Source organism: Aedes aegypti, chromosome 1 (assembly GCF_002204515.2).
Source record: "Aedes aegypti strain LVP_AGWG chromosome 1, AaegL5.0 Primary Assembly, whole genome shotgun sequence".
NCBI classification, from domain to species: Eukaryota; Metazoa; Arthropoda; class Insecta; order Diptera; family Culicidae; genus Aedes; species Aedes aegypti.
This window is the reverse complement of record NC_035107.1, coordinates 289,665,980-289,679,966: the sequence shown is the minus strand read 5'-3', so window position 1 is coordinate 289,679,966 and position 13,987 is coordinate 289,665,980. Positions and strand designations below refer to the sequence as shown.

The window sequence follows — 13,987 nt, the reverse complement described above, 5'->3', positions numbered from 1 at the left end:
GATTCTAGAAATTGCTTGAGAGCGTATAAAAGAATTTTTCAGGTGACTATCAAAAAGCGTTATATTTCAATGTGGAATCCTCAACTAATTCCAGCAAACATACTCTAAAAATTTTCTTATATTTTCTTAACTTCACTTCATTATTGACAATTAAAATTTAGGAAAATTTCCACGAAGATACTTTTAACTAAAGATTCATGGAATGGTATTAAGAAAATACTTTCATGTTTATTGTTTGCTTTTGAAAAAAATACCCTGCGAATTCATTTAGAAATATCTTATTCTTTCTGGATGTTTTTCAGAGGAATCTGAGAACTCTTTCAATGAATTTCATGAAAAAAAAGTTAAATGAAATGGCTCTCCTGTGCATTTTTCACAGATACATCTAGATTTTTTCAGGAATCTTTCCTGCAATTCAACCGTACAATTTTCCGAGAGTTTTGCAAGTATTCTTCCAGGAATTTCTTCGAGGTTCAATTCAGAGATTCTTCTTTTCAATCCTTTCAACAATTTCTTCAAGGATTCGTCTGAAGATACTCGCTAAAAAAATTTCAACATTGATGTTTTATTGAGGCTCAATTGCTTAGCTTAGCTTAGCTTAGACTGACTACACATATCAATGGTTGCTATTCCGTGATTGACCGAAGTCAGTGAAAATGCACAAAGAATCAACTAGAAGTTTGGCTGGAATTGGCCATAATCTTCTTTAGTGTGCACAATCCAGTGCCTCTATTCATACATGGTCAATAACGGCGCCGGCCACATCCTTGCAGTCAGGTCGGATTGAGGGGAGGAATGTTAGTGTGTAACCTTTGCTATTTGGAGACCGTGTTTTCCTCTGCATCTCCCCAAAGGTTACTGGGAGGGATGGTTGTTAATGGGGAGGATCGTTGGGTCACAGGATTCACTTTGATAAGCGATTAGACCATGATAAACGATTATTTGTGAGATATAAGCATACTTAGGAATATAATATTTTCAATTGACGTGAAAAATTTTCAAATATGAGAAAATAATGTCGTTACTTGAAGTGACGAACCATTCAAAGTTTGTTGAACAAATAGCTAAAAGCAACATTCCTACAGTTGTTAGGATATTTTACTCAAAATGAAAAAAAATCGATTGGCTGGACCATCACATACGTATGCCGACACTTACAGTGGCGAACCATTCAAAGTCTTTTGAATAAAATGAACATTTTGCAAGTCTACACTTCTAGCATAGACAAACAGACCGAACCATTCAAAGCTTTTTTTATTTATAGAAATAAAGGTAAGAGATGTTATATAAAAAATATAAAACAAAAAAGTTATGAATAAGAGTTTATGCCGACACTAAGACTTTGATCGACTCGACTTATAAAATAGACCTCTAAATGTGCGGTCATACATATTTACAGATTTGAAAAAAAAAGCATGAAACGAGCTTACCAATTGATCCTTCATCCTTGATTGAGCAGCCACAATCCACTTTCAGCTTCACTCTTGTGCTCGGCCATATAAAAGCACTCAGAAAAAAAGGGTGCGCGACCCGAGGAAAAACAAACTAAAATTACTCTGGCTTTCTCCATGCACTCCAAAGAAAGCGCAACCTGAGAAAAAAAAAACTGACGACTTCTCGGGCTTTCTCGACGCACTGCCCGGCAGAAAAGAACGCGTCACCCGAGAGGGAAAAGTAATGACGATTTCTCGGACTTTTAAGATGCACTTGATTTTTTATTAGGGCTCAATTGCAATGATAAATTCCTATCCATCGTTGCTCTCGTTGTACGACAGAAAATCGTAGTTTCTTGCATCGGAAGTATTAATTTTGGCGCTTATTGTCGAAGGAGAGGATCGATGAAGTCAGATAAGCCTTTCTCAAAGTACAGTGTCGTTTTTATTGTTTTAGACGCAGTTCTGAATGAATTCGAACTTTAATTTCAAGCAACAAAATGAAAATTTAATCTTTTTAGATTTTGTACATAAGGTCTGTTAGTTTCTGCATCAATGTTTTGCGTTTTACCTTAGTTTCGAAAAACTTTGCTTGTTCTGGGAATAGTAGCATAAGTTTAGATTGAGTATCTTATAAAAAATTTTGTGTGTGTTCTTATGCAAATATCACTTTACGCATTTTTTTTTTCTGCAAACATCGCACTAGTTTCAAACTCTTTCCCCATCGGTGAGACAAAAACTCGTTTAAGTTTGTTCAGCTGGATTGCATCGAATATGTGGAAGATCTACCACTCTATTCATTTTCAAATATATATTATTTCACAAAGGTCTTACTTAGGTGGGAAAAAAGATGTAGTGAAACACACTTGTATGTGCAAAGCTTTTATGGTCATTGAAGAATAATTTTGAAATTCCAGGATTTCCCTTAAAACTGTTCTAGTTAATAGTCTGAAGCATTCAGAAGTATGGTATAAATGGTTCAGAAGTTATTCCTGATATTCTTTGGATACCAAAATAAGTCACGCATCTATTAAACATATAACTCAAGATCCTGATGAGCTAGAATGTTGATGTTTTCAGTAAAATTGTTCAGCACATCAAGGGCTGTCTGATAGAAAATCTGATTGAGAACTCATTCCGTTTTCATAGTCCTTGAACTGCTGAACATCTTTGCCGGAGACAATTCAGAATTTCAATATGTCATACCTCTGTAACTAAATTAACCTTGCGCTAATAGAATATCGCACATACCTATCTTTAACTCATGACCTTTCTTTCTAAAAACCGTGCGAGAAACATTGTCATTGTATTCAAGAGTAAACAAAGAATAAACGTGTATGAATTCGAGTCCGTTCTTTTAATTACGCGTCCAGTTCCGTTTGCGGATTTCGGTCCAGATTTACCCCGGATACAACAGAATTGGCGACGAAGATGGCGCAGAATGCGAATCCGGGTGTTCCGGTAAACAATCCGGGTGTTCCGGTAAACAACGCTGAGCTGCCAGCAAATGTGATCCCTGCGGCTGGGGCTCGAGCTTTGCCACCCAACTTCCACATTGACCCCTACGACAGACGGAAAATTCGATGGTGTAGGTGGGTCGAAAGGTTGGAAACTGCGTTTGCGATTTATGACGTCAACGATGCCGTGTTGCGTCGTAATCTTCTACTACACCTTAGGGATGGTACACAAATTATGTCACGCTAAATTTCGACTTTTTCGACCCCCCTTTGTCACGTTTCTTGTATGAGTCGTACAAAAATTTTGAAAGGCTTGTCACCCTTTGTCACGTTTTTTGTATGAGTCGTACAAAAATTTTGTAAGGCTTGTCACCCCTCCCCCCTTGGAGCGTGACGTAATTTGTGCATGACCCCTTATGGGACCGGAGACCTACGAGATTGCGTGTGACAAGGTAGCTCCGCAAAACGTACGTGAGATGGACTATCAACAAATAGTGAATACATTGGAAGCTCACTTTAACCCGCAGCCCTTAGAGATAAGTGAGAACTTCCGCTTCAAATGTCGACGCCAAGGGGATAAAACCGCCGCTTCTCCAGACGAGACCGTGGATGAGTATCTAGTTGTTCTCAGGCGAATCGCAGTAACATGCAACTTCGGCAACTATTTGGAAACAGCCTTGCGTAACCAATTATTATGCGGCCTTAAGAGGAACAACATACGCGGCCGCTTGTTGGAACGAAGACAGCTGACACTACAGGATGCTATTGACGTCGCCGTCAGCATGGAGCTCTCGTTGAAGGGCGGTGCCGAGATAGAAGGTGCGATGGCCAAACAGGAGGTAAACGCTTTGCAGAAGCCACAAGGTAAGGCTAAGAATAAGAACGTGGGAAAATCCTTGCAGTCATCCAGCAGGAATGCAGATGATTTGCACTGCTTCCGTTGCGGAGATAAATCGCATTTTGCGAAAAAGTGTAAGCATCAAAACACTATTTGCTCGTACTGCAAGTTAAAAGGCCATTTGGAGAGAGTATGCATGAAAAAGGCTGCAGGGAAGAGATCGGAGTCTGGACCATCCGGTTTGAAATCAGCGCCAGCGAGGGCACTCCACGTCGAGGAGCAATGCTAAGCAGAAAGTATTGACAACATTGCTGTGGAAGAAATTTGCATGGTTGCCAGTCGACCTGATGATGCGAAAATGTGGGCGACAGTTATTGTGAACGGTGTTCCAGTGCGTCTGGAATAAGACACGGGTTGTCCCGTAAGCATTGTGAATGCAGAATGTTATGGGAAGCACTTCAAGTTCTTTGAAGTTGGTCAGTTACTGTAATGCCAACATTGATGTTCTGGGATACTTCGATGCAGAGGTGGATTATCAGGGTACCAAGAAGGTTTTGCCTTTGTACGTCGTGCCTTCCACTAAACATCCGTTGCTGGGTCGAGAGTGGCTGAAAGCATTGGCCGTTGATTGGAACAAAGTTCTGCAATCAAGTTGTGTCAATTCAATTGCAAGTGCTGATCGTTCCGTGGTATTGCAAAGTTTATTTGCTAAGTACCGCAATGTGTTTGGCGATTCAATTGGAAGGATTGCCTCGGTGCAAGCTAATTTGCGGCTGAAGCCCAATGCAAAACCTGTCTTCTTGAAGGCCCGGAAGGTACCGTTTAATATGAAGAAGGTTGTGGAGGACGAATTAAATAAGTTGGTAGCTCAAGGGGTGCTTTAGAAAGTCGATCAAAGTGAATGGGCAACCCCAATGGTCCCAGTAAAGAAATCGGAGAATCGTGTGCGTATCTGCGACGACTACAAACAAACTGTTAATCCGCTGCTGATGGTTGATCGGCATCCGCTACCCACCGTGGATGAACTGTTTTCTTCACTCTCCGGGGGTGACAAATTCTCCAAAATCGATTTAGTACAGGCGTACTAACAGGTAGAGGTTGCACCTGAAGACCGTGAAATATTAACTCTCAATACCCATCGAGGGCTATACCGTCCAAATCGTCTGATGTACGGCATTGCATCTGCCCCCGCTATATGGCAGCGTCAGATAGAAACCATTCTACAAGACATTCCTGGAGTTTCGGTATTTCTGGACGACATCAAGATTACTGGTCCAAACGATGAGATCCACCTGCGTCGATTGGATGAGGTTCTACGTCGATTGAGCTACTACGGAATTCGTGTGAATCAAGGAAAGTGCGTCTTCTTTGCGGATAAGATCGAATATTGCGGGTATGAGATCGATCGAGAAGGCATACATAAAATGAAGAAAAAGGTGGAAGCAATTCAGGAGATGCGTAGACCTAAAACGAAGGACGAGGTCCGATCGTTTGCCGGCATAATCAATTACTACGGAAGATTCTTTGAGAACCTAAGCACCCTGCTGTATCCCTTAAACAACTTGTTAAAGAACAACGTAGTGTTTAAGTGGACAAGTGATTGCGAGCAATCTTTTTAAGATGTGAAGAAGAGGATGCAGTCTGAGAACTGCTTGGTGCATTACTCACCTGAATTACCTTTGCAACTCGCCACGGATGCGTCTCCTTACGGTGTCGGCGCAGTCTTAAGCCACTTGTACCCAGATAGGTCAGAGAGACCAATCCAATTTGCTTCTCAGACTCTTAACAGTATCCAGCAAAGATACATGCAAGTTGACAAAGAAGCTTATGCAATACTGTTCGGCGTCAAAAAGTTTTTCCAATACTTGTACGGCCGGAGATTCGTGTTACTCACGGATAACCAAGCCATAACGAAGATCTTCGGTGAGCACCGAGGCCTTCCCGTAATGTCTGCTCTACGAATGCAGCATTACGCTACGTTTCTGCAATCGTTCGACTATGAGATACGTTTTCGGAGATCTGCAGATCATGCGAACGCGGACGTCATGTCGAGGATTCCACTGAAGCAAACAGTTTCGGGAAACGTCATCGAGGAGTCCGATATCGTCGAGATGAACCAAATAGAGACACTACCTCTGACAGCGGATGAACTATCGCAAGCAACTGCAGATGACAAGTCTGTGAACAGTTTGATCCAGGGACTGAAGCATGGACAAATGGTTGATGCCAAAGACCGTTTTGGAATAGACCAGAGTGAATTCTCTCTTCAACGTGGATGTTTGCTGCGAGGTATTCGGGTCTATGTTCCACCTATGTTACGGCGAAGGGTTCTCGAGGAACTCCATACCACTCACTTCGGCATTACTAGGACAAAATCTCTAGCAAGAGGTTACTGCTGGTGGGTTTGTATGGACAGACAAATTGAAGAAATGATTGCAAATTGTACTGACTGCCAGTCTGTTCGACCAGAACCTAGTAAAGCAACACCGCACAGTTGGGAACCTGCTACGATGCCGTTCCAGAGAGTACATGCTGATTTCGCTGGACCGTTTATGGACACATATTTCTTCATCCTGGTGGATGCCTACACCAAATGGCCAGAGATCAGGATTTGCAAGGCTATAACGGCCGAAGCTACAGAGGCGATGTGCAGGGAAATTTTCAGTACGTTTGGAATTCCTTCTGTGTTCGTAAGCGATCATGGCACTCAGTTTACAGCTGACTCCTTTCAACGGTTCCTGAAGCGAAATGGAGTAGTCCATAAGATGGGGGCCCCGTACCACCCCGCTTCAAATGGACAAGCGGAGCGGTACGTACAGACTTTCAAGCAAAAGCTAAAAGCTTTGAAGTGTACGAAATCGAAACTGCAAACCGAGATAGCGAACATCTTAATGGTATACCGCAAGACCATTCATCCCTCAACTGACAATCGCCTTCGATGCTAATGTTTGGAAGACACATACGTTCCCGTCTGGACCTACTGCTTCTCAAGAACTACCCGAAGGAATCACCAAATCATGTTGTACGAACGATGGAGACCGAGTGCGCGTACGAGATTTCTTAACACCTAACAAATGGTAGTTTGGGAGAATCGTGTTCAAGGCAGGCAAGCTACGATATCAAGTACGACTAGACGACGGAAGGGTATGGGAGCGACATGTAGACCACATCGTTGGAGTTGGAGAATGTTTGATGCCTCGTGTAGCTCCGGGAGCTATCCCTGAACCGAGTATTCTTCTACCAACAGTTCCTGTCTTCACTCGCACAACTTCAAAACCGTTGCTGATTGCCACCGATACTGCTTCAGCGGCGGTGGAAGATACTAGCATCACCAATCGACCAAACATAACAGCGGAGACATCTTCAACGAGCATCACTGAACAGCCAGGTCGGCTTGATGTTGCCAGGAAATCAGAAGGGCAGCCCTTAAGGCGTTCAACCCGAATTATACGAGCCCCCCAAAAACTTAACTTGTAATTTTGAATTGTATTACATTTGCTTTACGAGGGGGAGAGCTGTCATACCTCTGTAACTGAATTAACCTTGCGCTAATAGAATATCGCACATACCTATCTTTAACTCATGACCTTTCTTTCTAAAAACCGTGCGAGAAACATTGTCATTGTATTCAAGAGTAAACAAAGAATAAACGTGTATGAATTCGAGTCCGTTCTTTTAATTACGCGTCCAGTTCCGTTTGCGGATTTCGGTCCAGATTTACCCCGGATACAACACAATATTTCAAAATTCTCTAGGTGCAGAAAATTAAAGAACATGTGTTACAAGTTCCACCTTGCTGATAAAATCTAAAAATCTTCCTATCCGGACAAGTTTGCAAAATATCTCACAAAACTTTTAGACTGAAAATTCTTAAACAGTTGATACACTTATTTATCCAAAGATTAATTTAAGAATTGCTCCAGGAGTTAAATTACCCAATTGAAAAAGAAATGGAATTCTAAATGCGTCAGATAATCTCACAGGAATTCACTGCTGTAATTATCCTTCGCTATATCGTGAAGTATGTGTTTAGTACGTGTTCCAAATTTGATACTAATAAATCTTTTAGAATCCCTAGATGTTTTCCTGACCATACTTCTTGGATATTTCGGAAGAATTCGTGGAGAAATCGTTTCTACGATTATTTGTAATTATCTAAAGAAAATGTTAAAGATGTCTGGTCAAATCCTTCATAGAAAGTTAATGAAATTTATAACATTAAACATTATAATACTTTACACTCCATTTGGTATGCAATCCCACCGCGCAAAGTCGCTATACGCAGGCAGCTGTCAAACAGCGCAGCGTAACAAAATGTAAATAATAGCATGAAAAATAAAGTAAGTTGAAATCGTCATCCCGCCACGTTTGCACACACAATGTTGCTCCCGGTTTTTGTGGTGTCCGAATGGCTGCCGAGAGTAGATTAATCGACACTTATCGTCCCGTTTGTGCTGTGTAGTGTGGTGGGAAAACACTTCCAATGGAAATTGAGCCAACAAGTGGAAAGAAAAGGCCAATTCTAGAGCGAGAAACAGAATCCCCATATGTTAGTAGGGGAAAAGTACCAATTTTCGACACATTCATACGATTTTGGCCTACTTTGTATGAAAATCCGAAAATTGGCACAGAATTCTTGTGGGCCGAAAATTAGTGCTTTTCCCCTAAGAAGAGTGGTTAAGTGCTTAAACAGTGTCCTTTAGAGGATATGTCTGGTATTTCCCTCAGTCTTCTGTAGCTCGTATTCAGTGAGTAATCTATTGAGCCCAATTCAAGTTCATCAAACCAACCGATATTGAAGAAAACAATCTGGTCACCCTACTTGCAAAGCTTTCGCGCGCTCACGCACTCACTCGCAGTTTCGAACATTGTGCTTTTTCTTCCAATTGGATTCGATCGAACGCGTGAGTGTGCAGAGTGAAACGCAAAAGTTTGCGTTCCCTCCTGTCAGCTGATTTTCGAACACCGCCGGCGAGTGACCGATTGTTGATGTTTTTATTTGACTTTTATGTTTTTTTTTCTGTCAACCATCTGTAGAGCTTCATTTTACTTGTTGAACAGTCTGTTTTGGGAAATTGAAAAACCGTGAGTGAAAGTGTTAAGATCTGTGATTGAGTTTAGATTTACGATGGACAAATATTCCATCAGTAATTTGGTGGGTGAAGGATCGTTTGGAAAAGTGTACAAGGCGATCGACAAGCAGAACAAAACAACCGTAGCCCTGAAAATCATCAGCAAGGTAAGATTGTTGATGGCGATCTGAATAACGTAAACAGAATCATTACAATATTGTTTTTTTTTTAGAGAGGGCGATCAGGCCGGGAACTGAAAGGACTTCGTGGAGAATGTGAAATACAAAGAAACCTGCAACACCCGAACATCATTCGCATGTTGGATTCGTTCGAAACGGAGAACGAAATTATCGCCGTAACGGAATTCGCAAAAACCGATCTACATAGCTTGCTTCGTGATGGATCACTTGGAGAACCAAAAACGCAGAAGATCACTTACGATCTGGTGTCGGCGCTGTATTACTTGCATTCGCATCGGATTCTACATCGGGATTTGAAGCCGCAGAATATTCTCCTGGACAGGAACATGACGGCAAAGCTGTGCGACTTTGGATTCGCTAGAAACATGACGATGGGAACTCACGTTCTGACGTCCATCAAAGGAACTCCTCTCTACATGGCTCCAGAACTGCTGGAGGCCAAACCGTACGATCATCATGCTGATTTGTGGTCTTTGGGTTGTATCATATATGAAATGCTTGCTGGAGAACCACCATTCAGTTCCACTTCAATGATTCACCTGGTGAAACTTATCAGGAATCAGTACATAAAATGGCCCAGTTTTCTCACCTCGAATTGCATTTCTTTTGTGCAAGGATTACTAGAGCGGGACACCAGTCATCGAATGCCATGGACCACTATCATAAATCACCCTTTTGTTAAAGGTCACATTGTTATACTGAAAGAGGACATACCCGAGTCACCCTTCACGAATCCACTCACCGCTTCTCAAAGCAGCGAGAAGCGGAAGCAAACGAATCGAATAATTTACGGTGAAAATTACGAATACTTAAAGTATGGAACGAAGCGTCCAACAAAAGCAGCGAAAGGGTTGAACGAGGAAGATCTGGCTTCTTCTAGGGACAGCATGAATGTTATTCTGCAGAGTGATATGGAGTATGCGGAAACAGATGCAGAAGAAGCTGCTGTGACCTTGATCCCCAAAAGGAGTTCACCAGATAACGATAAAAATCCTATGAAGGAAAGTGATGAATCGCGTCGAATCAATCCGGAAGGTTTCACCGTAGAATATCATCATCCTTTGGGCGAAAACGCTGAACTCGTCCAAGACAATCCCAATCTGGTGATGAACAACTTCAACGACAACTTCCCTCTCCTGGACAAAAACGCGCAAAAGTTCATCTCCACTGACGAACTCGCAAACAGACTGAATAGCATTAACCTACAAAATCAATCGCTCAAATTCAAATCCCAAGAGCTGGAGCGACGAAAACTCAGCCAAAACATCGACAACTTCTCCGTGCGTCTCGAATCCGAGCGAAATGCCCAAACCAACACTCAAAAGTCAACCGACGATCTCCCTCAATCCGACAAGAAATCAGAAAAGATCACTCCAACCCTGCTGCCAGGTTGGGACTCCTGTGACGAATCGCAAAATCCCCCGATCGAAAACGAAGAATGGCTCGTGTTCCTCCAGAAGTCCATGCAGGAAATCCTGGACGGCGAACTGGACTCCCTAAAGCAGCAGAACTTCGTCAGCATAATCGTGGCCCCGCTCCGGAACTGCCGGGCCAGTGCCAAAGTCATCGAAAACGTCGCCCACCTGCTCAGCCTGCCCCTTTCCATCGATGCCCCTCCCGCCATACTCCACGACATCCTGAGCGTCTACGCCGAACTGAAACTCGTCCCCAACCTGGTGTACGCCTCCAAGCTTCTCTGCAACAAGAAGCTCAACTCGTCCAACAGCGAAAGTCAGTCGTCGCCCATCCCCACTCCTCTGACCACGTCCAACTCCTCAATCCGATTGCTCTCCTCGCTGGACTGCGACGAGGTCAAAACCCTGACGGCCGTGTACGATCTCATCTGCTTCCTGATCCACTCCGGGGAGAACTTCCTGAAGCAGTTCTGCGACGCGATCGAAATCCTCGGCGTCAAGGAGCTGTTCGTGAACTTCATCAACGCCGTCCGATCGAGCGAGGAGTACGTGCGGTTGAGCTGTGCCATCCTGGCCGTGCTGAACTGTGCCTTGCGGGAGCTGCCGGAGAATGCGGAAATCGTGGAGCAGATCGTGTTTCACGAGAATGTGAACCTGATTCAGATGCTTCGGCACGGGGACTCCATTTTGAGGTGAGATGTTCTTAAAGAAGTTGTTCAAATACAGATCCTGATGATTCAAATCCATTACAGACATAGAACGTGCATGCTGCTGAGAATTTTGGCGAGGTTCAGCTGCTTGGCCCTTCAAAAGCACTGGAACAACGAAATCAAAGAGTCGTTGGAGAATCTGCTGGAAGATCAGGATGTCGACATAAATATGGTTCGTAGACATTGCAATGTGAATCAATAGTCATTCGATTGTAAGCCAACGTATTATCCTGTTTTTTTCTTTTTTACAGGAAGCAAAATGTGCATTGGACGAATTTAAATACCTTTCCTTTATAACGGCTGATACGGCGAGTTGAATAAATATAAGCTACAACATGTTTTTTTGTGGTTTAGGCTGTAGGAGATATCACATTTCGAATCAAATTTGAATGGCTTCTCTTCCAGAAGCTGGAAGCTTCTCTTCCGGAAGCTAAAGAGCTTCTTTTCCAGAAGCCGAAAAGCTTCTTTTCCAGAAGCCGGAAAGCTTCTTTTCCAGAAGCCGAAGAGCTTCTTCGCCAGAAACTAGCAAGTTTTTCTTCCAGAAGCCTGGAAGCTTGTCTTTCAGAAGCTCGAAGCTTTTCATCCAGAAGCTGGAACCCTTCTTTTCCAAAAGCTGGAAGCTTCACTTCCAGAATTTGTAAAGTTTCTCTTCCAGAAGCTAAAAAGCTCCACTCCCAGAAGCTGGAACACTTCTCTTCTAGAAGCTGTAAGGGTTCTCTTCCACAAGCTGGAACACTTTTCTTCCAGAAGCTGTAAGGCTTCTCCTACAGAAGCTGTGTGGTTGTTTATTCAGAAGTTGGAAAGCCTTCCAAAAGCAGCAAGCAGTTTCTTTTCCAAAAAACTGGACAGCTTCTGCAAGGAAGCTTCCTTCTAGAAGCTGGAAAGCTTCTCTTCCAAAAGCTGAAAAGCTTTTCTTCCAGAAGTTTGAAAGCTTCTTTCCAGAAGCTTGAAGCTTCTTTTTCAGAAGCTGGAACACTTCTCTTCCAGAAGCTGGAAGGGTTCTCTTCCACAAGTTGAAAAGCTTCTCTTCCAGAAGTTAGAAGAAGCTTCTCTTCCAAAAGCAGGAAGAAGCTTTTTTTCTAAAAACTGGAAAAGTCCCTTTCTAGAAGCTGGAAAGCTCCTCCTCCAGAAGCTTCAAAGCATCTTTCCCAGAATATGGAACGCTCCTCTTCCAGAAGCTGGAAAGCTTCTCTTCCAGAAGCTTGGAAGCTTCTTTTTCTGAAACTACGAATAGCTTCTCTTCCAGAAACTGGAGAGCTTTCACAAGCTGTAAAACCTTTTTTCCAGAAGCTGGTAAGCTTCTTTTCCAGAAATTATTAAGCTTGGTAAAGCTCCTCTTCCAGAAGCTACAAAGCTTCTTTCCCAGAATCTGAAAGGCTTCTCTTCCAGAAGCTAGAAATTTCTGGAAGCTGGAAAGCATCTTTTTCTGGAGGTACAAAGAGCTTCTCTTCCAGAAGCTGGAAAACTTCCACAAGCTGGAAAACCTTTTTTCGCAGAAGATGGAAAGATTCTTTACAATCTGGAAAGCATATTTACAAGAAGCTGGAAAGCTTATTTACAAGAAGCTGGAAAGCTTCTTTACAAGAAGCTGGAAAGCTTATTTACAAGAAGCTGGAAAGCTTCTTTACAAGAAGCTGGAAAGCTTCTTTACAAGAAGCTGGAAAGCTTCTTTACAAGAAGCTGGAAAGCTTCTTTACAAGAAGCTGGAAAGCTTCCTTCCAGAAGCTGGAAAGCTTCCTTCCAGAAGCTGGAAAGCTTCCTTCCAGAAGCTGGAAAGCTTCCTTCCAGAAGCTGGAAAGCTTCCTTCCAGAAGCTGGAAAGCTTCCTTCCAGAAGCTGGAAAGCTTCCTTCCAGAAGCTGGAAAGCTTCCTTCCAGAAGCTGGAAAGCTTCCTTCCAGAAGCTGGAAAGCTTCCTTCCAGAAGCTGGAAAGCTTCCTTCCAGAAGCTGGAAAGCTTCCTTCAGAAGGAAAGCTTCCTTCCAGAAGCTGGAAAGCTTCCTTCCAGAAGCTGGAAGCTTCCTTCCAGAAGCTGGAAAGCTTCCTTCCAGAAGCTGGAAAGCTTCCTTCCAGAAGCTGGAAAGCTTCCTTCCAGAAGCTGGAAAGCTTCCTTCCAGAAGCTGGAAAGCTTCCTTCCAGAAGCTGGAAAGCTTCCTTCCAGAAGCTGGAAAGCTTCCTTCCAGAAGCTGGAAAGCTTCCTTCCAGAAGCTGGAAAGCTTCCTTCCAGAAGCTGGAAAGCTTCCTTCCAGAAGCTGGAAAGCTTCCTTCCAGAAGCTGGAAAGCTTCCTTCCAGAAGCTGGAAAGCTTCCTTCCAGAAGCTGGAAAGCTTCCTTCCAGAAGCTGGAAAGCTTCCTTCCAGAAGCTGGAAAGCTTCCTTCCAGAAGCTGGAAAGCTTCCTTCCAGAAGCTGGAAAGCTTCCTTCCAGAAGCTGGAAAGCTTCCTTCCAGAAGCTGGAAAGCTTCCTTCCAGAAGCTGGAAAGCTTCCTTCCAGAAGCTGGAAAGCTTCCTTCCAGAAGCTGGAAAGCTTCCTTCCAGAAGCTGGAAAGCTTCCTTCCAGAAGCTGGAAAGCTTCCTTCCAGAAGCTGGAAAGCTTCCAAGGAAGCTCCTTCCAGAAGCTGGAAAGCTTCCTTCCAGAAGCTGGAAAGCTTCCTTCCAGAAGCTGGAAAGCTTCCTTCCAGAAGCTGGAAAGCTTCCTTCCAGAAGCTGGAAAGCTTCCTTCCAGAAGCTGGAAAGCTTCCTTCCAGAAGCTGGAAAGCTTCCTTCCAGAAGCTGGAAAGCTTCCTTCCAGAAGCTGGAAAGCTTCCTTCCAGAAGCTGGAAAGCTTCCTTCCAGAAGCTGGAAAGCTTCCTTCCAGAAGCTGGAAAGC

At 43.3% G+C, this 13,987-nt stretch overlaps 1 protein-coding gene across 1 annotated transcript; it reads left to right on the top strand.

Annotated features, from left to right (window-relative positions):
* Positions 1–8,681: 8,681 nt before the first annotated feature.
* On the top strand, positions 8,682–11,461 carry LOC5569686 (serine/threonine-protein kinase fused). Its single transcript, XM_001658634.2, has 4 exons — positions 8,682–8,967; positions 9,033–11,107; positions 11,168–11,297; positions 11,377–11,461. Exons 1-4 carry the CDS (start codon positions 8,857–8,859, stop codon positions 11,440–11,442), a joined length of 2,382 nt encoding a protein of 793 aa, XP_001658684.2. The 5' UTR covers positions 8,682–8,856; the 3' UTR covers positions 11,443–11,461.
* Positions 11,462–13,987: the final 2,526 nt, after the last annotated feature.

What these genes read in the sequence shown, in the direction of transcription:
- LOC5569686 (XM_001658634.2), top strand. Translation starts at nt 8,857, where the DNA reads ATGGACAAATATTCCATCAGTAATTTGGTGGGTGAAGGATCGTTTGGA. An exon ending in CACGGGGACTCCATTTTGAG is followed by an intron (nt 11,108 to 11,167) that starts GTGAGATGTTCT and finishes AATCCATTACAG; the next exon opens with ACATAGAACGTGCATGCTGC. An exon ending in AGGATGTCGACATAAATATG is followed by an intron (nt 11,298 to 11,376) that starts GTTCGTAGACAT and finishes TCTTTTTTACAG; the next exon opens with GAAGCAAAATGTGCATTGGA.